The sequence below is a fragment of the Lissotriton vulgaris genome, unplaced genomic scaffold, assembly GCF_964263255.1.
Source record: "Lissotriton vulgaris unplaced genomic scaffold, aLisVul1.2 SCAFFOLD_2274, whole genome shotgun sequence".
In the NCBI taxonomy this organism is placed as follows: Eukaryota; Metazoa; Chordata; class Amphibia; order Caudata; family Salamandridae; genus Lissotriton; species Lissotriton vulgaris.
This window is the reverse complement of record NW_028249176.1, coordinates 175524-202135: the sequence shown is the minus strand read 5'-3', so window position 1 is coordinate 202135 and position 26612 is coordinate 175524. Positions and strand designations below refer to the sequence as shown.

General features: G+C 46.5%; 1 protein-coding gene across 1 annotated transcript in view; it reads right to left on the bottom strand.

The window, feature by feature from the left end:
- The window catches only part of PEPD (peptidase D), a 270142-nt gene that overhangs the window by 185121 nt on the left and 58409 nt on the right, over positions 1-26612 (bottom strand). Inside the window, exon 2 of the mRNA XM_086950268.1 lies at positions 5319-5502. Within this exon, the coding sequence (XP_086806394.1) occupies positions 5319-5502 (184 nt within the window). The remainder of the gene's footprint in view (positions 1-5318; positions 5503-26612) is intronic.

Below are 26612 nucleotides of genomic sequence, written 5' to 3'. Positions count from 1 at the left end.
AAGTTTATGATCCGGAATGATTAAGATAACCAGTAAGTTATCGAGCAAATTCCACCCTCTATAGATTCGACTCCACTCCACCCTCCCTGAGCCCCACCGCCCAAATAATATGGTTTTTCTTTCAGTATCTGCATTATAAACAATAAACACGGCAGTCACATACTTTGAGTGACAAGTGTGGTGTCAGGAAAATGTAGCTGGAACAGGCAACGTATATACTCTCTTATTTATTTTCGTTTTATTTCTTGAAACTTTGTAGAGTGGAGCCTTTCTCTAGCTAGATCCTTAAATTTTTTGGGAAATAAACTTTGAAATCCTTTTAATAAACAACCACTAGATGGCGGCGTGTCACCAAAGAGCACATTTCGCTTGCAATCATTGCTCCTGATTGTAAAACCTGCCAGATACACCTGTCAGATATACAGTACAACAATCAGGTTGGACTGGGGCAGAAAACAGCCACGGGTGCCAAAATGAAAGCGGCCCATATAATCAAACTAGAGAGCTCAAAAGAGGCACAAGTTTTGTTTTAAACTTGTGCACACAGTAAGTGGGTATTAAAGACTGCATGGATGTATGCTTGATGCAGGCAACGCTTGTTTAATATCAGGGAAATAAATCAACAATAAAATACGGCCCAAGGTTAACTGGGCCAAATCTGGAGTGTACTCTTTCAGTCCAGATATGCAAGAATGTGAGGTCAGCATTAACAATGAGCGCCTTACTTGGTATCCTATCACGTTCCGGTACCTCGGTATCCACATCTACAGAACCCTGCCTGACGTATTGGAAGGTAACCTAGTGAGAGCTATTTCCTCTTTACAGGCGCAGATGGCCTTTTGGAAGACCCTCCCCCTCAACGTGCCCAGCCGTGTGACACTGACAAAAATGATCGTTTTTACCACGGCTGCTGTATTACTACTCTAACATCCCGGTGTATGTACCGATCCGGATTTTCCGAGAGCTGGAAACTTCTATTAGAAAGCTCATATGGGACACTGGTAGACCCAGAGTAGCACTGACGAAACTCTATGCGGCCACAGACGCTGGAGGCCTTGCAGTTCCCAATCAGGAACTATATTACCTAGCGGCGCAGCTGCAGTGGGTAGCCGGATGGATGAGTGGGAAGAACCTGTGCTATACTGCCACAGACACTACTATTTTGACTCACACACAAGCCCATACAATGTTCCACCCCTTGACCAACACTCCCTGCCCGTCGCAGTTACACCTGGCAGTGGCCCGCAAATGGTATGTGCATAGCCTGAAGCCCACCCGTGTTGTGAAGCCCTATGCCCGATCCTCCCACTGTTGCGCACGCCCCGAGATGCCGGGGCGGTGACGGAGACTGCATTGGAACGATGGACACAAGCTGGGGTGGACACAATGGCAGATTTGTATGTAGACGGTGCCCTGGTTCCCTTTGGGACTCTAGCTACAAACACGGGCCTCCCAGCTGGGCAATTCCCATTGCATGCATCTCTTATACGCACATTCATGCGGGCTTGGGGCGACATTTCCGAGGAGCTGCCGACGCACCTCCTGGTGCAATACCTATATGCCATGGGAAATGGTTCCCATGTGATCCACTGGCTGGCACAGGCTCTCTTGACACTCACACAGTGCACCCTCCAACTACTGCGAGATAAGTGGGCAGCAATTAGGGGAAAGGAATGGACGGATAAGGAATGGACAATGGTGCTGGGAGGCCCCATCAACATTCCACGTAACTCCCGCTTCAAACTTATCCAGTTTTATATCTTGCATCGTGCGTACTTGTCGCCAGATAAAATTAATCAGTACTTTGCAGTCAACACCTCCGCATGTCCGAGATGCTTGCTGGTCGGGGCGGACCTTCTCCATATGCTCTGGACCTGTCCCTGTATACAGACATATTGGCCCATTGTGACGTTGCTGTTGACAAAGGGTGTTGGCGAGGACCTACAGCACACGTGGGAGACATGTCTACTAGGCCTCCATAAGAGAATGAAACACAACAAAGTCCATTCTAGATTCTGGGATCTCTGGCTTATTGTAGCCAAGAGACTCCTCACTATGCGCTGGAAGTTTGGCGAACCCCCACATGCTAAACACTGGCGTGCATCTTTTGATAATTGGGCGGGAGTGGAAAGCACCACCCTCCACAGGGAAGAGACAGCGGGGCTGCGGAAGTTCCCCATAGCGCAGCTTTGGGACGACACCCTGAGGTCCTTCCATCAGGAGTGTCTCGATCAGGGAGTTACTTAGACACTCTTCCCTCCGGCCACGGCTTGGGCAACGGGTGGTGAGGAGAGCAGTGCACACACAAGGTTGTTTCTAGCCCGGTACCTGCACACGACATACTGCATCTGCATTACATGACGCCACTGTCACCCCACATGACAGTGACCCCGGCACCCCCCCCCCCCATTTGCCATAGAGGGCATGATGCCTATAGCCCATGATCATGTTTGACCCCTGTCTCCCAGCCCCCACACTGGCCTTTCCCCTGACTCAAAGACACATGTCCATGGACACACACAGACACGCTGCTTGCTTCTTTATTTCATTGCTTTCTGTTGTTTCTTTTCTTTCTTTTAGTTTTACTGGTCCCCCCCCTTTTTTTCTGTTCTCTATTTTTTTTCCCCTCCCCCTTGTTGGCCACGTTTTGGTGTCATGACAGTTCTTCCACTTGACACACTTGTTAGGATGTTTTGAATATTGTATCGTAAATACATTGCTTTATGACTCACAGCATCCAATTATGGGACCACCTTGAAGGGCACACCCCATACCTGTTATTAGATGTGGGCTGCGGGAAACACACGCATACGGGGCACTGTCATACCAGGTCACGTCCGTGGACCCAAGGTTACATTCATACCTGGCCCGCACGGCTGTACACTCTCTAACGCCTTTTTACCACGTATACTTTCCGTATTTCTTCAGGTCACGCCTTGGGAATCACTATGTCCTTTCACTGCCTGACGTATTGTCCCTTCCCGGTACGGACCTATTGCTCAGTAGGGATGAGACTCACCCTTGGGCATGGCATGCGCTTTGAGAACATTGATTTATTTCTTCTTGCTTTTCTCCTTTTGCCTCACTAGATGTAATGTGTGACTAATGTCCCAAAGAGCACTATTAAGGCTTTATGTTTCCCTCTGTGCAATTCAGGGATGGTTTTTGCATTTCTTGATCATTCTATTGGCATGTACTGTGATTATGCACTGAAAAACTAATAAAAGATATTCAAACAAAAAAAACAATAAAATACAGCCCAACAGACGATGAAACAGGCCAACAAATAGGCAAAAATGGACATCCCGGCCAGCACAGCTTGATTGCTGTATAGGGCAGCCCAGCCCTGCTTTGCAAGTGTTGCCCTGTACAAGCATTTATATGGCTCTCAGTAACCCTGACCAGGCTTTGTTTTTGTTTGTTGGATAATTTGGGAATGCGGTGAATGTGATCACTGGCCCTTAACTGCGACACAGCTGACCTTTCTAATATGCAGCATCTCAGAAGGACCCAGTGCTTTCAAAGGGAACAAATATTGGCATAGCCAATAGGTCTTGCCTTTGGGACCTTATAAGTGTTTAGCCATGCAACACAACAGTTGATGTTGTTGCACCCAGGATATTGTGCTGGATAACTAAACACGTAAAAAGTCCCAAAAGTAAGAACTATTGGTTATCCCAATGCTTGTTTTGTTTGTTATTGGGAGGGGCCATAAATGGGAGGATGGAGGATGGGAAATAATACCTGAATTACAAAACGAACAGTGGACAGACACTAGGGGAGAATCAACGGATGCCAGATTCTGAGGGCAGACTAAGATGGTGCTGAGTGAAGCTGTGCTAATGGTAGTGCTGCACTAGTGGCGTTGCTGTGCTGAGGTGGTACTCAGTTGATGCCAAGTGATACTGACGTGGTGTTAAGTAATGCTGAAGGGCTGCTGTGTCATATTGAAGTGGTGGTACTGCGCTGGTGCTGAGGTGATGCTGAGTTGGTGCTGTGGTGAGGTGATGCTGCACATATGCGGTGGTGCCAGGCTGATGCTGAAGTGGTGCTGAGTTGCTGCTAAGGTATGGCTGCGCTAGTGCGGAGGTGGGGCGGTGATGGTGCATTGATGCTGAGGTGGTGCTGTGCTGGTGCTAAGATGGTGCTGTGCTGATGTTGAGGTGGTACTGCACTGATGCTGAGGAAGAGCGGTGGTTGTGTTGAGGAAGTGCTGAGTTGGTGCTGCAGTGGTGGTGTTGCACGGATGAGGAGTTGGTGCTCTGTGGATACTGAGGTGGTGCTCAGGTGATGCTAAGGTGGTGCTGTGCTGATGCCGAGTGATAATGAGGTGGTGGTGTGCTTGTGAGGAGGTGGTGCTCAGGTGGCGCTGAGTGATACTGAGGTGGTGCTGGGTGCTGCTTTGGTGGTGCTGTGTTAGTGCTGAGGCTATGCTGCACTGGGGCTATGCTGCCCTGGTGCGGACGTGATGCTGTACTGGTTCTTAGGTGATGCTGAGGTGGGGCTGATGCTGCTCTGGTGGGGCTGCGCTAGTGCTGGGGTTGGGCTGTGCTGGTGGTGCACTGATACAGAGGTGGTGCTCTGCTGATGTGGTGGTGTTGAGTGATGCAGAGTAGATGGTGTGCTGGTGCTGAGGTGGCGCTGAGTGAGGCTGTGGTGTTGCTGTGCTGATCCTGAGGTGGTGATGCTACACTGATGCTATGATAGGCCTGCGCTGAGGCGGAGGTGGTGCTGCATTGTCTGTTTGGAGGATAGATTAACCCCTTCGATGCCCATGACTAGCTCAGCTCGTCATGAGGTACACCTCTCGTACACTCATGATGAGCTGAGCTCGTCATGAACAATGAGAATAACTCGGAACCAGCACAGGAGGGGAATACCATCAGCATTGATGGTGTTAAGTAACCTCAAGTTACATGCAGAGTTTGGAGAGTATAAAGAGGCATACCTTGATATTGGCTTTATTTCACCAACATTTGAAACCTAAAAGAAAGCATCAACAGGTGAAAGCGTGCAGCTTAAAGTTGCTTCCATTTTCATAAAATGGAGCAATAATAGCAGGTTTACCTATTTAATCGTATCCAAATAATCATTCTGTCAAAAGCACCATGTAAATAGGTTGATCCTACAGTCGGCTCTCTTCTAAAACTACACTTCAAACCTTAAATAATAAACTTCCTTAATGGGACTTTTGAGCTAGTGAAATCAGAAAATGTTGTAGGATGAAAAACAACATAGCCTCTGGCTAAAAAAGTGTCAGTGAAACCAAAGACATTGGAATACAAGTTTTTTGAGTTGCAATTCAGTGAGTATATTACCTGGCGAAAAATAATCCCAGTATCTGTGCAGTATCTTTGGGTCTCTTCCCCTCCTTGTAGCACAACAATGGAATTCTTCTGGACATCTTTGTTCGCTCTCAGTCTTGCTAGAAGCCGGTTTCTGTTTAGTGCAAAGAGCGCAACTGGAACCTTATGGGTTTCATTCCCCAGCCAAAAGTATGGTCTACAAGGAGAAAAGAAAAAAACAAAATACAATCACTCTGCCATATATATATAATGACGTCTGTCATGTCCAGGTGCTCTTTACAATGACAGTCGATTTCAATAATCAAAACTTGGCTACAACCTTCATGTGGAAGCTGAATAGCTGGGTAATTGTTTTTACCAGAGCTATTATCTTAGCAGTGCTGTAACACAGGTCACTGGAGCCACTGTGATGCAAACGTCCCCAACTTTCAGAAGGAAGGTTTTTTTAGTATATGAGAGGTAGCCAGATTGAGAGAAATTTCAGGGTCCTTGTAACCGATGCTACGTGCAATTTCGGAGTCCATTTAGACCTTGATGGTGGAGCCTTCTCCATACAGGTCTAATCACTATCATCACCCGGCCAGCCTCTCATCACCACAGCTGCCTGCGTTAAATATCCTGACCTAAAGGTGTGTCCTTACCATAGAGGGAGAATACCAAGGAAGTGGCAGATATCAAGTGCATTGAAGGTACTGCTTATACAATGTCCATGTCCCAGATACATGCTACACATGTTTAGTATTACCGCATGATAATCGGGGCATTTCAGAGGGGGCATCCAGCATGCCTCCAACTACGCAAGCACCCCAAATCATCCACGTCTAGTATACACTCCCAGGGTGACATCAGTCTGGGGCAGGTGCCTTTGCCAAGGTCATATATTGATGTCCTCTCATCTTATATGTCCATTAGGAAACGGCTGAGACGCACTCCTTGATGCACATAATCTATGTCAGCCATTCCTCAATTCATGTCAGAAATTCCAGTCTCTCTAATGATTCAGTATACAAAGACTGTCACTTGACTACTTAGTTATCAGAGAAACTTCACTCAAGTCGCAGACTCAGATGAGCACAGCACCAGATTCCATCTCAATCGAGGAAGACTCAAGCAAGACTTCCTGAGGATGTGAGAAGCATTCCTTTCTGGATCCACAAACTGGTGCCAGGGTTGTGTTCTCTTGAAGACACAATTTCGTAGCTCTTGGCTTTGTGCTTGAAATAGTGGACAAGCTATCCTAAACAGATACACAAACCCTGTTGTCCAGTATTCGCACCACCGCCAAAACTCAGGTTTATTATTTATTCACTGGTAGACTAGCATAGTGCTTAGAGATAGCACAGTGAGGGTGTATAGGCTATACATTGTGATTATACTATTCGTTCCTGTTTACATGGTTATTGAAAAGCTTAGCTGCTTCTTATTATCTTATGTGATGTTACCAATATTATGTGCACTAGATCTAGGCATTCTAAAATAAATATTTTGAAATAAATAGGTTGAAATACATATTCCATTACTAGTGATCTTAAGTGTGTAAATCATTAATGAAAGATCGTTTTGATCACAACCGTTCCCTCTTGGTAACCCAAAAGTACGGACATCCCTTCATTTATGTATGTACTGGGTGGGGTTCTGTGGGGCTACAATAACCTGTTTTTCACATTCAGCGCTGGTCCACTGATCTAACTTCACTCGAGTCACCCATGGGTGTGAAAGCAAACCCTGTAGAGATGAGTCAGAGACTCAGCTTACGAGACACTACTTGTGACCAAAGGGACTGTGTGCTGAGCACCCAATCACGTGAGCAGTACAACTAGTAGAGGAGAACTTAGGAGATGTACAGAGCTGGGTAGATTCACGTGTGGCCGGCTACTGGTTGGTAGAGGAAGTTGATCCCCATTTGATATTGAGGAGAAAGGAAAAAGGGACCTCTGTGCGTGCGAGGAGAAGCTGAGACTAGATCAGGGTGAGGACCTGGATGCAGACATAACGAATCAGGAGGTTAAGTGTGCTGTGAAGAGTGTTGTTACCCCATGATATGGAGGGAGCCATAGGGTCACCGTAAATTGTTCTTTATGTTTTGCCGAGATGTGAACTGCCTCCCTGCCCACCAAGCATGAATTGTAGCGAGAGTAGAGAAATGCAGTACTTCATGGAAAGCAACGTTATGAGCAACGATTAAGACTAGAGGCAGAAGCCAGAATTGAACTGTAATAACCGGTTACAAGCTACAACAAAATATCACAGCTGTGCTTAGTCTGATATTAACTGATACGCCAGCAGATGTTGGTTGACCTGTACAGGAGCTATAGTCCAGAAGGGCAAGCAATATTTCACTTCTCCGCTGTAACTACAACTTTAGAGTGGTAATGACGAGCTACTACATAACTAGTACAGACCTAAAGTCTAAAATTTATAGTTGCATACATAACAATATTGAATACCATTTGAATGTCAGATAAAACAAGACAAGAAAAAGAGAAGATAAAGAAGAAGCGGGGGGGGGATCAAGGACTGATCCCTAAAGCTTAAACTCCAGAGGACTTTGATAAAAAGCTCAGAGTACAAGTAGGAACTGACTCGCTTTGTGTAGAGCTTTCAGGATAGTACAGAGTCTGGGGGATTCTCAAGTACCCTAGAGCAGTGATTCTTAACCTTTTGACTTCTGTGACTCCCCACCGAGTCATTAATGGAATCCGGGGACCTCCAATGATTCTCATTATTGCAAACTACCTCACTGCCCTGAGAAAACGCCCCGGTGGCTCTAAAAAATTAAGGAAACCTCGAGGCATGGGCCTCTCATTCTGAGGTAATTGACAACAAATTAAACCAGCATTATTAATATAACACCCTTTGGCCCACAAAACTACAGAAATTCTCGGTACTCTAATTTTCAGCACACACTCCAAAAAAGTCCAGCCAGAATCGTAAACATTTATATATGCAGCCTCTTCAAATCATAGGTAACCCCTATACTTATGTGTATATATATATTTCTCAAATAAGGTTAACAGCGCACTACCACAGACCCTAAAAGCACTGCATGCTTTAGGCATTTTGCCAATCACTCTAGGTGCTCTAGACCTAGTGGGCTCATCGGTTCTGATTTCTTCTTCTCCTTCTATCTTCTTACTATGTGGACTAACCATGTTCTTAGGTCTACCTAACCATACTTAGCAAGAGTGCTAGCTAGCTATGAGCTTTCAGCAAACTCCTAAAATATGTAAAGCAAATGTGTGTATTTACATGATGCCAAAAACTAAGATGTAAAAATGTAAAAAGTAAAAGAGTTCATGATACTTATATTTTTCCCATTCTCTGTTTTTTCAGAATTTTGAATGTTGCCCTCATATTTTAAAGATTTTGTGTCACTTGCCTGTTAGTCTTTTTGTTTCTGGCCCTGAGGAAGGTGGCTTTCCACCGAAACGTACGTCGGCCCAACACCCCTGTCTTGGATACGTTTTGGTCAAGTACATCATAACCAACAGAACCACTCCATCTAGGTTCCTATACGTACCCTCTCAAATACACCTTAGAGCTACCACTTATGTCAGTTAATGTCTTGTATAATTTTGCTTAGCTGTTTATGTTAGGTATGTCCATTATTGTATTTTGATATTGTGTGATGAATGTGTGTCTCTGTGTCTCTGATCAATAGGATCAATTGCTACTAGAGGGCATTTTTGAATGATAGGACTATCACCAAATGTATGTAAAATGTTGATTTGTGAAATGATAATGCAATGTATTTTTTATATATGAGTCTTTAAAATTTTTTTACAAAAATGACAAAATAGTCTAATAAAATTTTTCCATGTTTGAATAATATTTCAAAGATCTCTCTTTGGCATCTTTTGACTAATCATTTAGGATATATTCAATGTTGAAAGAAATATAGGCCCTCCTAGAGGTTCTGTCTCCTTTTTAAACTGGGGACCCCCGGCCTAAGCAATTTCTATGACTTGAACCTCAATACAACAATACAAAAACAAGTATACACCAAACAAATGCACAAATATTTTAACATTTTGTTTAATTCATCAAATATAGAAAAAGTTTCCAGATGTTTTATTTTATGTCTTTATTAGTATAGAATGTATTCACTTCAAATTTATTAATTTTAATATTATTTAATTTTGTAAGTCACTGACCCCTTGAGTAGGTCTCTTGGACCCTCATTGACATTTTGCTGCAGCTGAGCCTATTTAAAGCTCGCTGCAGCTAGAGGTGGTGAACTGTCCCTGGGCATATTGGGGAGGGAAGCAGGGACAAGGGTGAGGGCAATCTCTGTAAAAAAAATAAAAAATTAAAACAGCACTCACTCCGGGTGAAAATTCGGCGTCGAGAGTGTGTCTGTTTTATGTATCTGCAGAAAAAAAACCTCTGTATCCTGCTCATCCTATCATTGAATAGGCTCATCCGGTGTGTTGGAGAGAACTATATTTTGTGTGGTATTCCTGCAGATATTTGCCTTCTGTTAGATTTGGGGGTCTCTTGTTGGCACAGGCAGGTACTTGTGACAAATAGGAACCCTCTCCTCTAGTCAGGATAAGGGGAAATGCTGCAAAGTTCAGATACAAAGAAATAAAGACTTGGAAGATCTTCCAGATGCGGCACGCTTCTCGGGAATGCGAGAAGTTCTCGGTTCGATGCGTGCAGTGGCGACACCCTTACGATGCGACAACAGCTCCAGCGGCGACGTTCTTCTCCCACGATGCGTGAAGCTTCCGCTCGATGCGACAACTACAGCAGCAACATCCAAGATGCAAAGGCAGCAGCTCTGACGGCAGCGCGCTTCTCGGGGAAGTAAGGTGCTCTTGGTCGATGCAGTGCAATGCAACAGTTCCAGCGGCGACACCCTCCTTCAGAGATGTTACGGCAGGCAGAGCGACTGCGACACACTCCGACCTCGTTGCGAGATTCTTCTCCTGATGCGGTGCAGTGCGACAACTCCAGTGGTGACACCCTCCTTCGGAGTTGCGATGGCAGCAGCAGCGACGGTGACACGCTTCCTCTTTGTTGCGGCACGCTTCTCTCAAATGCGGTGCAGTGCAACAGTTCCAGCGGCACACAGTTCCTCAGAAGACCCAAAACAGCAGCAGGCACTTCCAAAGGACTCTGGGGAGCTGGGGGTGAAGTCTGTTGTCCCTGAGACTTCAGCAGGAGGCAAGCTCTTTTCCAAGCCCTTGGAGATCCTTCACAAGTTGAAAGTAAAGTACACAAAATTCCTTTCTCCTTCCTTTGGCAGTTAGGCAAGCACTGCAGGCCAATCCCCCAGGCAGCACTTCAGCTTGGGAATATTCTCTCCTCAGTTTCTTCAGGTTTCTCTCCTCAGTGAAGGTTTCTTCTTGTAGTTCACAGTGATCTAATTTCATGGGATCAGGGTCCCAATATCTATACCCCAAAATCCTTTGTTTTCTGAGGGGAGAGTGGCGTTTGCCCAGTCCAAACCAGTTCTGAAGCACTCTGTTTACCAGACTTCTCCTTTCCTTTCACAGTACAGGGCAGGCACATCAGACGCCCCACCGGAGGTGGAGCCAGCATTGTGGAAGGCAAGTACAGTCCTGGAGCACTTTGTTTACAGGACTCCTTCTCTTCTTTCAGTGTGCAGGGCAGAGACATCAGCCGCTCCCCAGGGGGTGGAGCCAGCATTGTGGAAGGCTGGCAAAGCCCTATTCAAGGTTCAGGTGCAACTCCTCCATCCCATCTAGATGCAGATCTCTCTATTCACTACCGGGTGACTCAGCCTGTCTCTTGGAATTTCCCAGCCCTGTCACTCACAAAACCAGACACAGGAATACGGAAACCTAGTAGAGGCAGGTTTGAATGCTTAGACAAGCAAATACCTACTTTCTAAAGGTGGTATTTACAAACACAGAATATTAAAATAAACTTTACTAAAAGATGTATTTTATTATTCTGAGTTCAGGGATACTAAACTCGAATTTCTACCATGTTCTCGGAGACAGTTAGGATTGTAAAATGTAATCACTCTAACAGCCCATTCTGGCCTATGGAGAACAGGTAGCCTTGCAATAGTGAAAAACAAAAATGGCTGTAATTCACTATTAGGACAGCCACACACACCAGGGCTTGCCCTACCTTATCCTTACAATACACCCTGCCCTTGGGCCTACCATAGGGGTGACTGATATAAAAAAAAAGGAAAGGTTTAGGGACGGGGAAGTGGGTGCACTTGCCCAGTCAGCATGAGAGTACCAGACTCCATGCAGGCTCTGCAATGGCAGACCGTAGACACATTTTACAAGGCTGCTTCTGTGGGTGGCACAACCAGTGCTGCAGGACCACCAGCAGCATTTCGATTTACACGTCCTGGGCACACTCAGTGCACTAGGCTAGGGTCTGACAAGTAAACCAAATAGCCAAACATGGAACCATTGATTAGTCTTTAAGATTGGTCTTTAAGAAATTGCATGCTCCTGAGGCGGAAGCCGGGAGAAACTTTGTCTTGACTTTTAACTGTTTTAAACTTTACGTGTGACTAATACTGTGTAATTTTAAAACAACCTGCCTTTCTCCTGCTCAGCGGATCTCAGCGCTGACGAGGGGAACACACCCTCATTGACGCCAGCTGAGGGGAATCCATTGGGCTCACGCCCACCCCATCTGGCCACGCCCCCTTGCAAAAGTATTTAAACCCTGTGCTGAGGCACTAGCGCGTCTTTAAGAAATTGCATGCTCCTGAGGCGGAAGCCGGGAGAAACTTTGTCTTGACTTTTAACTGTTTTAAACTTTACGTGTGACTAATACTGTGTAATTTTAAAACAACCTGCCTTTCTCCTGCTCAGCGGATCTCAGCGCTGACGAGGGGAACACACCCTCATTGACGCCAGCTGAGGGGAATCCATTGGGCTCACGCCCACCCCATCTGGCCACGCCCCCTTGCAAAAGTATTTAAACCCTGTGCTGAGGCACTAGCGCGTCTTTAAGAAATTGCATGCTCCTGAGGCGGAAGCCGGGAGAAACTTTGTCTTGACTTTTAACTGTTTTAAACTTTACGTGTGACTAATACTGTGTAATTTTAAAACAACCTGCCTTTCTCCTGCTCAGCGGATCTCAGCGCTGACGAGGGGAACACACCCTCATTGACGCCAGCTGAGGGGAATCCATTGGGCTCACGCCCACCCCATCTGGCCACGCCCCCTTGCAAAAGTATTTAAACCCTGTGCTGAGGCACTAGCGCGTCTTTAAGAAATTGCATGCTGCTGAGGCGGAAGCCGGGAGAAACTTTGTCTTGACTTTTAACTGTTTTAAACTTTACGTGTGACTAATACTGGTTAATTTTAAAACAACCTGCCTTTCTCCTGCTCAGCGGATCTCAGCGCTGACGAGGGGAACACACCCTCATTGACGCCAGCTGAGGGGAATCCATTGGGCTCACGCCCACCCCATCTGGCAACACCCCCTTCCTTCTATAAAAATGTGTCTACCTAGGAAGCGCAGCGGGAGCGCCTAAGGCAAGCCCGTCTGCGCCCGTCCGCGACCGGACCGCGCCCGGCGCCGGCCACGCTGCCAGTGACCAGTCCCACACAAGAAGGATAGTCTGGTCTAGAAGCGAACTTCTAGCACTTAACCCTGGCAACCATTGTCAGGCTCCCAGGCTCGACCTTTCCGCCCCGGACCTACCCCCCTCCTGCTCACGGTGCAACAAGCCTCTGTGTGACGTTTCAGTCTCTGCTAATTCCTACCCAAAAACATTGAACTATCGCTCAGCCAACACTCCCACCTCCCCCTTTAAAGCTGGGCTTCTGAACTGCAGATCCCTTCTTAAACATGCAGATGATATCTATCTGCTGCTAGCTGACACAGAGTGGGACGCCCTATTTCTCACCGAAACGTGGCTCAACGAAGAAAACCTTGCCTCCATTGCTCTAGCCGTTCCGCTCGGTTTCACTTTAAGTCTCTCCAATAGAGAGAAGAACAGAAGAGGTGGCGGAGTGGCTATTATCTTTAAAGATAAATACACCTTATCCTCTTCCACTCCTACCACCCTCGCCGGCATAGAGGGGCTACACTTCTGCCTCCAAATCAACCCTCAAACGTCCCTAGCTGGCCTGATAATATATAGACCCCCGGACTGTTCTCCGGCCCATACCCATGACCTTATGGACTTCATAGTCCAAAACACTCTCTCTCACCAACACTATATAGTAGTCGGTGACTTCAACGTTCATGCAGACAGATCTGACTGTCTTTTGGCTTCCCAACTTATTAACACACTTCAATCAGCAAATCTAGCCCTTATCACCTCCGGTACCACGCACCAGGCAGGCCATATGCTGGACCTCATTTTCTCTAACATTCCGGATACCACAACTAAACCCCCGCTGCCACTTCTATGGACAGATCATTTCCTCGTCCCCTTCCTAATCTCTTTCCCTACTTGCTCTCGAACTACAGGAAAACGCACGTATGTACGAAGAAACTGGGATAACTTATCCACCGAGACCCTCTGTCCCGCGCTCGCAGCTGCCCCCCCTTTACTATCAGCAGATGTGAACTCTGATGCAATACTACTGAATCACTGGATTAGCAGCACAGTAGACTCTATTGCTCCGCCCAAAATAGCCACTTCACGAAGAGAATCCCCGTCTGCCCCCTGGTTCTCTGCAGAACTGATAGCTGAAAAAAGCAAATGCAAAAGACTAGAACGTCAGTGGCGGGCTAGCTACTCCGAACCTGCAAAAAACTGCTATAAAAAAGCCCTGCACAGCCTTCATCACTCCATAAAAAAAGCAAAAAAACTGTTCTTTGTATCCTCTATTCAACAAGCGGAACAACCGAGCAAAGAAATTTTTAAAATAGTTCAGTCCTTCTTCAAACCCAAGGCCATCGAAACAGAAATTATTCCCTCTAGCAAACTCTGTGAGGATATCTCAGATTTTTTCGACAAAAAAATCCTGAAGGTCTATGACTCCTTCACCCCCTCCGAGCCAACAATTATGGCAGACCACGATATCATTGTGATGCCTACCCCTCCCTTAACTCGGTTCCTCCCAATCACCCACGAGGATGCATTGAAAGAACTACACAAATGCAAATCAGGTGCTCCTGATGACCCCTGCCCCCCCAAACTGTGGAAAATGATGTCGGATGCCACGGTAGGGCCACTCCTTCACATCTGGAACATGTCCATCGAGACTGGCACGTTCCCCGACCGCTGGAAACATGCCACTCTTCTCCCATTGAAAAAAAAACCCAATGGCGCCCCCGATGATCTGAGCAATCTCCGCCCCATCTCCCTACTAGCAGCCCCAGGAAAAATGCTGGAAAAACTTATCCAACGCCAACTCAATGGTTTCATCGAAAAAAGTGGCATACTACATGAAACACAGTCTGGTTTCAGGGCCGGCTTCACACTGAAACTGCCCTCATTGAGGTGGCTGAGTCAATCAGGTGGTCGCTGGATTCAGGAGCATCGGCCATGCTGGTGCTCCTGGATCTATCTGCCGCCTTCGATACTGTGGATCACGGTAGATTGCTGCTCAGATTGAAGGATATTGGCTTAGAGGACAAGGCACTGAGCTGGTTGCACTCCTACCTTACGAACCGCTCTCAGAAAGTAGCTCTGGGCGCTTTTTCCTCTGAACCCAAACGGCTGTGGTGTGGTGTCCCGCAAGGGTCCGCCCTCAGCCCGCTACTTTTCAATGTTTATCTGGCCCCACTTTTTACCTTAATCGCCAAATGGGGGGTCAAGGCGATTTCGTATGCGGATGATACGCAACTAGTCTTCCCATACATTGAGGTGTCAGAAGCAGCGTTCAGCAAAATAAAAGGCTGTCTTAGTGACGTAGCCAGATGGATGAACACTAACAAGCTAAAATTGAATGCTAGCAAAACCGAGGTACTATTCTTTGGGAAAAGTACTCCACCCTCCCCTGACCTCTGGTGGCCCACCGAAATGGGTCCTGCTCCCACCCCTGGCACCAAGGCAAAAAATCTGGGTGTATGGTGGGACGAGACGCTTTCCTTCTCCTCTCACATACAACAAGTCACCTCTAGCTGCCACTTTAAACTCCGCAACCTCCGAAAATTTCTCTCTCTTCTACCAACTGACTGTCGTAAATCGGTGGTCCATGCGACAGTCACATCCAGACTGGATTATTAGAACGGCCTCTATCTTGGCCTCCCAAAATATCTGACACAACGCCTGCAGAGCGTGCAGAATGCGGCTGCGAGATTGATAAAACACGTGCCTTTTAAACATCATATCTCTCCGCATCTTCACGAGCTGCACTGGCTTCCAGTGACAAGCAGAGTAAAATTCAAGGCGCTCACCCTAGCTTACAGAGCACAAAAAGGGACTTGTCCCAATTATCTGAAACTCCGACTCCCCCGCTACCATCAAGAGAGACACCTGAGATCAAACTCGCAGACCCTACTGGCTGTACCTCGAGCGAGAAGAGCGAGACTCGGAGGTAGATCCTTCTCAGTAGGCACTGCGAAGCTTTGGAACTCCCTCCCCCCTGCCATCCAATCTGCCCCGTCAGAAGCCATCTTTAGGAAACTCCTAAAGACTTGGCTCTTTGGACAGAAAGCCTAGTACCTCTCCCTGCATCCCTCTCTGCTGCTGCGGTTTCTTTTCAGCGCCGGGACACCTCCTCGCGAGGTAGCTGTTCGCGCTTTACAAGAATCAGTATTATTATTAATAAATCAATTTAAAATAGGGAGCACTTGCACTGTGGCACTAGATAGCAGTGGCACAGTGCCCAAAGCATCTAACACCAGCAAAAATACATGAGGCAACAGTAAAAATGGAAGGGAGACCCACGACAATGGTGCCAGGTCTAACGCCTTCCAATGCCAAGCTCATTTTTGCTGGCCCCAGGAGTCTGTGCCCTTTTCTTCTGCCAACCAGAGATAAAGCGGTTGGATAGGTAAATTGGCATACACCTAATTGGCACATTTAATTTACATCGACGTTCCTAGTATATGGCACTACATGTACCTAGGGCCTGTGAATTAGCAAGTGGGCAGTAGCACTCACTGTGCCACCCACTTCAGTAGTACTGTAAAATGTGGCTCTAGGTCTGCCCATGCAGCCTGTGTACAGTTTTAAACTGCCATTTTAACCTGGCAAATAAACTTTTTACCAGGTTCATACTTCATTTTTAATACCTAACTTAGACGCAAGTGCTTATCGGGCAGGGTGCATGGTAGTTTATAGTCGGACATGCTTATTTAGGGCTTCATTACGATGTCGGGTGGAAAGCCTCCGCCCGACAGTCGGAACGTCCTAGACCGCGTCGATCCCCTTCAGACCGACTTGGCTGGTTTATACTCCGCCCGACTGATTACGATGTTGGAGGTCGCATTGTAAATCTTGCGGTCCTTCCGAATCAGTTCCGAATGGCTCTTGGAGAAGTCATGTCGGTTGGAACCGCATTGTGCAGCTCTATGGACAGCGTTTCCGACTACTGATTACAATGTGTATTTCCAACAGCGTTTCCGATTCCACCTGCCAGACACGAAAAGACGGTCAGAAAGTGACTTTGGGGGCCCCTGGCAGGCCCCCTTTATCTTGCGGCCTTCGATTGGTGGCCGAGGAAGTACCTAAGGAGCCCCCTGTAAAACCCTGCACTGTGTGGCTGGCACCGTAGGGTGCTTGCCACAGGGAGCAGGGTTTTACACACACACCCCATTTCCCCATAGGTGTCAGGAACTGAAGATGGTTGCTACTGCGCCTACCGAAAGAATGACGGACTACGAGATCCAGAAGTCTGTGGGTAGGGGCGGAGACAATATAACTACTGCTTACCCGGAATTCGGGTTGTATTGGATTGAGTACTGGTACCTCAGCGGAGCGGCTGCCAGCTGGTGTGTCTCGTTGCCCTGTGGTGCTTCGCTTGTTTTCTAGCGAAGACATGGGCGCGGTTTGTGTGGGGAAATCGGATTTCCTTCGGAGGTGTGCGTCGGCTGATGAACACAGAGCGTGCCGTGGTGCTTCGCAGAAGCGTTCGCGAAGACACGGACGCTGCAGGAGAGAAGACAGGAACCAGAGCGGAATTTCAAGGAAGCGGGCTCTGAAGACGACGGAGTGTTCAGTGGTGCTTCGCATTGTTTTTGCGAAGACACAGACACTCAACAGCAGGTGGGCGCATTTACGGAGGAGGTAAGGATGGCAGTCAACCCAAAAATCTAGCCGTTCAGCTCAGTGGGGAAGTGATTAGCTTTGCACCTTGAATTCCCACGGATGTCTGCCATTAGCTCGGAGTACTGGTTACAGTGATTTAGAAATAGGACTACTAGCTGCTGTTTTCTCACAACGTTTTCTCCGAGGATTATTTCAGAACGCCAATTTGTTTCTAGGAGCCCAGTGCCTTGTTGACTCCATTACATTAAGGTGGTGCCACTCTGACTGAGAACGTTGTGATTAGGAGAACGTTTTGTTTGTTTGCACTTTTGGACTCACTCATTTTCTTTGGGCTCTGATGCTGATAGCTTAAGAAGCGGTTCTATCCTTCTGTGAAGTAACAGAGGCTTCTACTTTCTTACCCGGCACGTTTGTCTCTCTATTCCTGTTCATTTGAGAGGACTGACTTTTTCTTTGCTGTCCCTAGTGGGGAACCTGGTACGTGCTTGCTTGGGCGGAATAGGAGGAGGGTAATGAATGGAGTTATGTATGGGTGTATAATCGATGTTTGTGTCTTATAGGGTAGAACGCCTGGGAGGCCATTCAGTGACCGCTTCCGTCAATCCTTACGGTGTTTTAGAGCAAGGTACATGAGACACGCTAGAGAGTCTTGGTTGGGTAGCGAAGGGACTGTACCTGGGATAACCAGTTCTTTTCTTTCAGGTTGCCTGAAAACCGTGCAGCATCATCCCGGCCCCCTCCTTTTTTCCCTCACCTGATCACTTCTAAGCTCGGGGTATTAAACAAAACCGAGCTTGGGGAGATCGGGAGGTGGACCCCTCTTGAGCATCACCCGGATCCCGGAGAGCGTTGGGCATTCTTGAGATCCCGGAGAGCGTTGGGCATTCTTGACAATAGGAGCATGCGTTGTCGATCAGAACGCGGTCTCCCATAGTGTCGTAATTTGACAATGATCGGGTTAGCGTTTAGCTCAGCTACACGAGTTTCTCCTTATCTTGACCACGTTTTCCGGAGGCCATTTTGAATTACTGGCGTCCATTTACATGAACGTGCTGCCTCGTGGTCAGCATGCCCTTTTGTCCTTCCTCTGTACCAATGACCATTTAACTTGCACGGCAACAGGCTATTTTTAGTACTGGTCAAGCTTGCACATGCGCAGTCGAACCCTCTGTACTAGTGGACAGTCATCGCTTAGGAATGTTCCCCAAACTGACCAGTGGTGCTAAAACTCCTCCCATAAGCTGGCTGTGTTCCAAAAATGTCCTTATATGTACCTAAACTGAGCAAATGTGTTCCACCCAGTCTTTTTATTACTGTAAAACTGTATAAAAGAGGTCTCGCACCGATGTTCGGTGTGATACTTCTTGCATTGCCGAAGGGTGCTGTAGGAATGTAACACCACCCCATGGGGTCTTAATAAACTTGTCTTTTGCATTTCCAGTTTCCGTGCCAACTTCTGTTTCTGGTGTCGTGGAGTTTTTGCAGAGTATGTAGGTCTGAAGAACCCAAAACCACAAATTGCCGACCACGAAGGGACTCATCGGCGACTCGGATGCCCGAAGGAGAGGTCGTGACGAAGGATTGGAAACTCGCCATGGACGCGTACGCTGCCACTGAGTGACCCGAGTCTTGGCACCCACGGTGTTTTCTTCCTTTCCTTCTGATCTGACCTTCCAGGTGGCGCCGGTCCTCGACTGAGATCCTGATCGTTTGAGTTGTCGTACAGTGCCTGTTTGGCTGATTCGATTAAAGAACTTGGCAGCTGGAACCTGGATACTTGAGAATTTGGTAAGCTTGTGATTGGTAAGATAGTCTACGGACGCTTACTGTGGCTTTTTGGATTTGTTTTGAGTTAGCTAACATTTGGTTCTATGATTTGAGTTATATGTGGAGTGCACCTCACATAGGCAGGCAGTGTGGAGATATTTCTCTGATTTTGTATTTGTTTGAACGGCACACCATGTGTAAAGTATGTTAAGTGCCATTTTATGTAATATAGCGTTTGTGATATTTTGACATGCCTGTTTTAAGCACACTTCGAGGAATGTGCGGTCTTGGAAAAGGTACCAATTATCGATTAAATGAATCTCAGCCGGCTCCCCCAGAGGGGACACCTAATCGCAAAATGTATATTAAATTTGGCCTTCCCCCTATTATGTATAGTACGCTGTGGCATAAATATACCAAGACAGATCGTGAATTGCAATGGCCACTACATGGGTCGTTTGACTTACGAAAGGTTCAATATGTGTAGCAATGTTTGTTTCAGCGCAGGTCTAGACAGGATATGTTTGATTGTGTGCGTATGTGGGAGAAAGCGGTGCGTGAGCGAATGAAGCGTGAACAAGCCTCGGCCGACAAGGAGCAGCGAAAGGCTGCCCGTGATAAAGCTTTACAGCTGGAGGAGAAAGAGTTGCAGGAAAAGAAAGAGAGGGAGGCACGAGAACGTAATTTGCAAATTAATGGTCAATTTCCTATTCAACGTCCTCTTTACCCTGTCCTTACTAATGAAGCCGATTATTTTTCTTTGCTAGACCGTTGCCCGCCTCCGTATGTTTCACCTACGGCTCCGCATGAGGGATCGGATGAAGATGATGAAGGGCATAGCCGTACCAGGCTAAGTGTTGATCGGGCTGCGGAATTGCGGGGGTTTGCTCGAAAACTTAATCTTAAAACTATAACTATTTCGGAAATTGATGATCAGATGCGTAAGTGGTCCGAGAAAGAACGGTTGTATTTCTTGAGTCATTTTGGAGACGAAGTTGTAGAACGGTTTAGAAAATATTCATCTGACTTGGAACCAAAAGATGTATCAGTTGGTCGTGAGAATTTGCGTAAAGGTATTTTTGTTCTTACAGATGCAGATTCGTTTTTCCAACGGTTGGTCCATCTGCGGGATGAGGCGTTACAATTACGGGCGGCGAAAAAGGCATCAGACTTGGCTGCGTCTGGATCGACGGAGAATTCCAAAGAGTGTCCTATCTTTGGAGCAGATAAGAGTTCTACAGTTCATATTATGCCTATGCGAGAAGCTGCACCTTTATATGTCCCTCCTAAAGGGCAAGGTACAGATGATGATAAAACGTCTGTGAATGCAAAGGGTTATTTTATATATAATTGGGTTTACACACCATGGAATAGAACAGATGTTATGGCACTTAAGACTGCTTTGCCTGACCCTCGTAAAAACCCGGCAGCTTTCTATGAAGGAGTGGAAGGGGCTATTTCTTCGTGCGTTATGACCTTAGTTGATATTGATCTTTTCTTCGGATTGATATTACCTCCTGATATGTGGAGAGCGATTCGTAAATTTGATGATCGAGCGATTTTGGGTGCAGATTGGAAAGAAATAGCCCAAGCCGATTTAGATAGGAAGCCTGCGTGTAAGCCGTGTCAATTAATTTTAGATCTCCCGGGGGCTATTTTGAATAAATTGAAAACGCTTGTTCCCCCTAAGAAGGTTGATTGGACTATGTTAGCTTCTTGCAAACAGAAGCAGGATGAATCTGTTTCTGACTTCTTTTCGCGTTTTGAGGAAGCATTCCATGACTACAGTGGGCAATTATTAACAGAGGATACGGGCAGGCATTTGTTCGTTGACAAGTATGTGGCTAATCTCCTACCGGAGATTGCGAAACGTCTAAAGGCTAGTGAAAGTTCTTGGACCACAGCGACCCCTGCTTCTTTATTGACTATGGCTCAGTATTATGAACAACAGGAATTGGAGGCTAAGGAAAGTAGTGATAAGAAAGCGAAGGAGTTAAAGACGAAGGTGATGTTGGCTCAGGTTCATGCGACCCAGACGAGAGGGAATGATAGGGGTAGGCGTGGCTCATATGGTGCGTCTTCTGTTCGTACCGACATTTCTGAGGACCAGTGTGCATACTGTAAACAGTTTGGACATTGGGCCTCAGACTGTCCGGTGCTTTGAGAACAGCGTAATCAGCGTGGTCGAGGAAGTGGAAGGACGCGGAATAGTTATACAGGATCGAGGGGCGGGGCGAATGATCGTGGCAGGTTTGAAGCGAGGGGTCGTGGTCAGGTTGATCATAATACTTTTGATCGACGAAATCAGTATCAGATAGCTGAGGGTGAGTTTACAGAGTCCCAGGATTATGTACATGCATAGGATTGCGTAGGATGGGGTTTGGAATCGGTTGAAGTACCAGTAGATCAAAGGGGTCCATATGTATCAGCGCATGTTTTGGGTTCTACTGATCAGTTTCTGGTCGATACAGGAGCTACTCGTAGTGCTCTGTCCAAACACTTGGTTCCAAGGGCTCCCCTGTCTGGCGAAAAAATTACATCAATAGGGTTCGATGGAAAACCCTCTCTTAGCCCATTGTCACAACCCATTACATTTCACATTGATAAATTTACTGCCCCATGTCCGTTTCTGTTGTCATCAAACACTCCAGATAATATCATGGGAATAGATATGCTTAAATATTTTCGAGCAACCATACGTTGCGCTCCTGAAGGGGTGCGGGTCATTTTGAACGAGAATTACCCAGATGTAATGAGAGTGTGCCTCATGCAAGAGACTGAGGCATTAGCCTCTCTTCCAAAAACGTTATGGGCTACTTCAGATACAGATGTGGGACAGATGATTATCCCTCCTATACGTATCACTGTTAAGGAGGGGGTGTCTTTGCCTCGTGTACCGCAGTATAAAATTTCCAGGGAAGGTGAAATTGCTCTGATGCATATTGTACATGACTTGATTATTGCAGGCGTGGTAGAAGAAGTCCCCTATAATGTTTGTAACAGCCCTATTCTTCCGATTTTAAAGAAAGATACAGACACTAAAATCTATCGTTTCATTATTGATTTGAGAGAAATTAATAAGATAGTAGTGCCTCAATACCCAGTGGTGTCTGATATTACCACCCTACTTACTTTGATCCCGCCCACGGCCACTACCTTCACTGTTATTGACTTGAAAAAGGCTTTCTTTTCAATTCCCATCCATCCCGATAGCCGATATCTGTTTGGCTTCACATTAAATAATAAATCATATAGATTTTGTCGAGTTCCTCAAGGTTACACAGAAAGCCCTAGCATTTATAGCCAGGCTTTAAAAAGACAGCTTGATTCTTTCGATTTACAGTCTGGAGTGGCTCTCATTCAATATGTTGATGTCATTTTACTCGCAGCAGACACGCAGGAACAATGTGAAGAGAGTAGTCTTGCTCTGTTTCTTTTCTTGCTCAGAATAATCACAAGGTTTCTAGGAAAAAGCTACAATATTGTAGACCAAAGGTGACCTACCTCGGTCATCTTTTGTCTAAGGAGGGACGTGCATTGACATCTGATCGAATCCAAGCAATATTAGATACACCAGTCCCTCGCACTCAGAGAGATGTTCGTGCTTTTATAGTAAGTAAGTAAAACTTTATTGTTCAGTTAATTAAAACCATAACAAATTTTCTTTACACTTGTGTCGTAATGTTAAAATCTTTTAAATTAGTTAAGAATACTTGTTCAAAATTTACATCAAGATAAAATTCAAATACTCGTTAAAGGACAAAAGAATGCGGTTTCAGAAAATCACACTACAGTATTAGAGGTATTACTCAGTCGTCAAGCGTTTTTCAAAGGCAAGCAAAAACTTTACAATCTTACAATTGATTTGTGTATCCGTAGAGTCCAAGCAGCCTATAATGGCTGTCCTACAGGTACGTAATCCTTTAGTCAGAAAGTGATTCTTTAAAAGAAGAGTTCGCTCTTGATTCAGCTTTGTACAATGACAAATAATGTGGATTATATCCTCTTTTTTATAATCACAGAGCCGACAGGCGATGGATCCCGTGTGTTTCCAGGCTGGTGCATCAGCCAGCGTTGGATATTTTCCGAATCTTAGATTTTTTATAGGTTTAACGTCTTTTTGTAGGCAGTGGATAATGGGGTTTTCACACATTATAAAACCTTTGTTAGCATGGTTGTCCAAAACTACACCGATCCCCCTTGAATGGACAGATGAATGTCAGAATGCTTTTGAACAATTGAGACAAGCCCTTTGTTCCGCACCAGTACTAGGTACACCAGATTATACAAAGATTTTTACATTATATGTACACGAGAAGGATGGGTGTGCATTGCCAGTCCTAGTGCAGACACACGGGGATAAACAAGAGACCTTGTGCGTACTTTTCAGCAGTACTTGACCCCGTAGCACGAGGAGTACCTGGGTGTTTGAGCAGTTGCAGCAACAGCAGTGGCTATACGACAGAGTGAGGGAATAGTTTTGTCACACAAATTGTTGGTGTTAGTTCCCCATGCGGTAGACGCTCTGTTAAACCAAACAAAAACCCAGTACCTAATGAGTGCACGTTTAACAGGATATGAGCTAACACTGTTGGCGCCACATATTACACTGAAGAGATGTGCCACTTTGAACCCTGCCACTTTATTGCCGTATCCAGTTGCTGAGGGCCAGGAGGAAGAACACCATGATTGTGTTTTCCTGACTGAAGAACAAACAAAGGGTCGTATTGACTTACAGGATACGCCACTTCGAAATGTAGATGGGGAACTGTGGGTTGATGGATCGTGTTTAAGGCTGCCAGATGGTACAACTTCTGCAGCATATGCGATCACGACACTTAAGACAGTGGTAGAAGCAGCACGAATACCGCAGAAATCGGCCCAAGCAGCTGAATTGATAGCTTTAACAAAAGCATGTGAATTGAGTGCTGGAACACCAGTGCCTTACCTGGAGACTTGCCATCGGGCTTAGCCGTGAGGGGAACGGCGGAGGCGGGAAGCGAAACGCCAGACCGGCAACAACACAAACTACAAGCCCCAGCAGCCTGAGGGGCGGAAGCGCGAGCGTGACGCGCCGAGAGCGCCCGGAGGCGCCTGCAAAAGGCTGACCCCCCGGGAGCCCAGGGGGGAACACCAGTGCCTTACCTGGAGACTTGCCATCGGGCTTAGCCGTGAGGGGAACGGCGGAGGCGGGAAGCGAAACGCCAGACCGGCAACAACACAAACTACAAGCCCCAGCAGCCTGAGGGGCGGAAGCGCGAGCGTGACGCGCCGAGAGCGCCCGGAGGCGCCTGCAAAAGGCTGACACCCCCTCTCGCCCCGCGAGTCGCGCGCGGGAGAAGCCCGGGACAAGGGCGGGGCCGTCTGTGGCCGTCAGGGGCCAGAAGAGGCCGGGCAGGGCCACCCCCTTGGCTCGAACTGTGAGTACCATTGAAGGATAATCGGTGGATAAGCTACTGTTTCCCCCATATATTTTAATTTATCGGACACAGTCAAAGTAATACCTGAAAATGTCAGTCCAAAGTACATTGCCGGATAATTACCTACTGAAAGTAGTGTCCAAAATCAACAGTGACAGGAGGAAGTCATTAGGGAAAAGTACTGTTGCTGACCCTCCATTGACTTTGCCCGTCGATGTAAATAATCATGCAAACATTGATAATATTGCTAATGTGAATGTTTCCCCTGTCGAACTTGATGGTAGCGTCACCAGTATAAACTTCGAAGCGTCTAAGGCCTTAGACAAGTCAATTATGGAGGAAGATGACCAAGGTGTTAATGTTGGGGGGACTCCTCTGCAATCTGGGAGGGCTTCCAAATTTATGCGAGCCTGTAGAAAACCAATTCCCAAGCGAGGTAGTCATATCTCTAGAAGGAAAAAAGATATGACCCAACCGGAACATACAGATGATGCCGTAACCCCGAATCTAGATAAATATGCTGTCTTGAGGCCTGACCAAATTGATTCACTAACGAATACTATATTCAGTCAACTTAGTATGGTGGTAGAGCCATTGCTTAATAAGATAGGAGATCTCCAGGAGGAAGTAGCTAGGTTAAGGGGCTTGGTGGGTAAGCATGCAGACAATTTGGAAAAGTCGCTAGCGGACATTACAAAATCAATCCGTCCCGTCACTGCTCCCAGTAGGGATAAGGAGCAGTCTCAAGCCTCTACTAGTGCCCCCCCCCCTAATACCAGGAAACATTCCTCAAAAGAACAATCAAACCCACATAAACCACCCGTATCTACTCAGGAAGTGGGAAGATCCCCTAACCAATCAAATAATGGGGGCATAAGCACTATGCCGGGTATTAAACCAGCAGCTCCCATGCAAGTACACACGCAAGTATCAGCACCCACGGTGCTAGTTCCAACTGAAATGATAGGAGGACCCAACGGGGTGCCCATTAGGACGTGTAGTCGTCCGGTTGATCTACCACCCGACTGTGTTCCTTATGTGGTGGTTTTAACTAACGTCCCCATTCCCACTCAATCCCCAAATGATCATGAGTCATCTGATTCACTGAGAAATAAAACTATTTCTTGGCTTAACCGTCATTGTGGCTACCCAGTTGGCTATTCTGACCAAATCATCTCCATCAGGAGAGTCAATTGGATAGGTAACACCAAAAAAACTGGCGGCGGGGATTGTGTGATAATAAACTTTAAACACCCACAACATGTGGCAACAGTGTTGCTTAGAGCAGCAGCAATTACACAGTCGGAGACTGAAGTAATCGCTAGACCACTGGGCTATTTCTATAACCACCTTGGTGGGCAACCCCGGTTAAATTATAAGGAGAGGGCTCCGAGTAACTCTACCTATCCATCTATGATGAACAGACCAATGATGCCTAACTTTTTCTTTGGTCCACACAATGGCCCTTTTAACCCACCGTTGCTTATGGGGAACTCTATGTTCGGGGGGAATGTTCCCTTAATTCATACCCCCAACCCATTTGTACCATTTGGTAACACTTCTTCGTTTGACAACGGAATGGTCTACCAGGTCCCTACCCAAAATAGGTTCCAGTCCCTGAGTCACCTAGACCAGAATGATTGACTTGAGGTTGAACCTCCAAGGGCTCCTAGGGCGCCAGGGTCTAGTACTGGAAGTGAAGAAGATGCTTTGTTTAATGAAGAAACGGGTACTGTATGTTTGAACTGTACTTTGACTGGGGGAGATACCCCTATTCTTACACCTAACATAGAGCTTTTTAATATAGAAAATAACATGTCCTTATCTAGTGTTCAACCGTCAAATGCTAGCAAAGAAAAAGAAAAGATTACCTGTTACATTGCTAGCTGGAATATTGCAGGAATCACGGCCAAGGAGGATGCCCTAGGTTGGAATGATTTTGTGTATTTGTTTGATATCCTGTGTTTCCAGGAAACCTGGAGTAAAAATTTCAAAGGCATT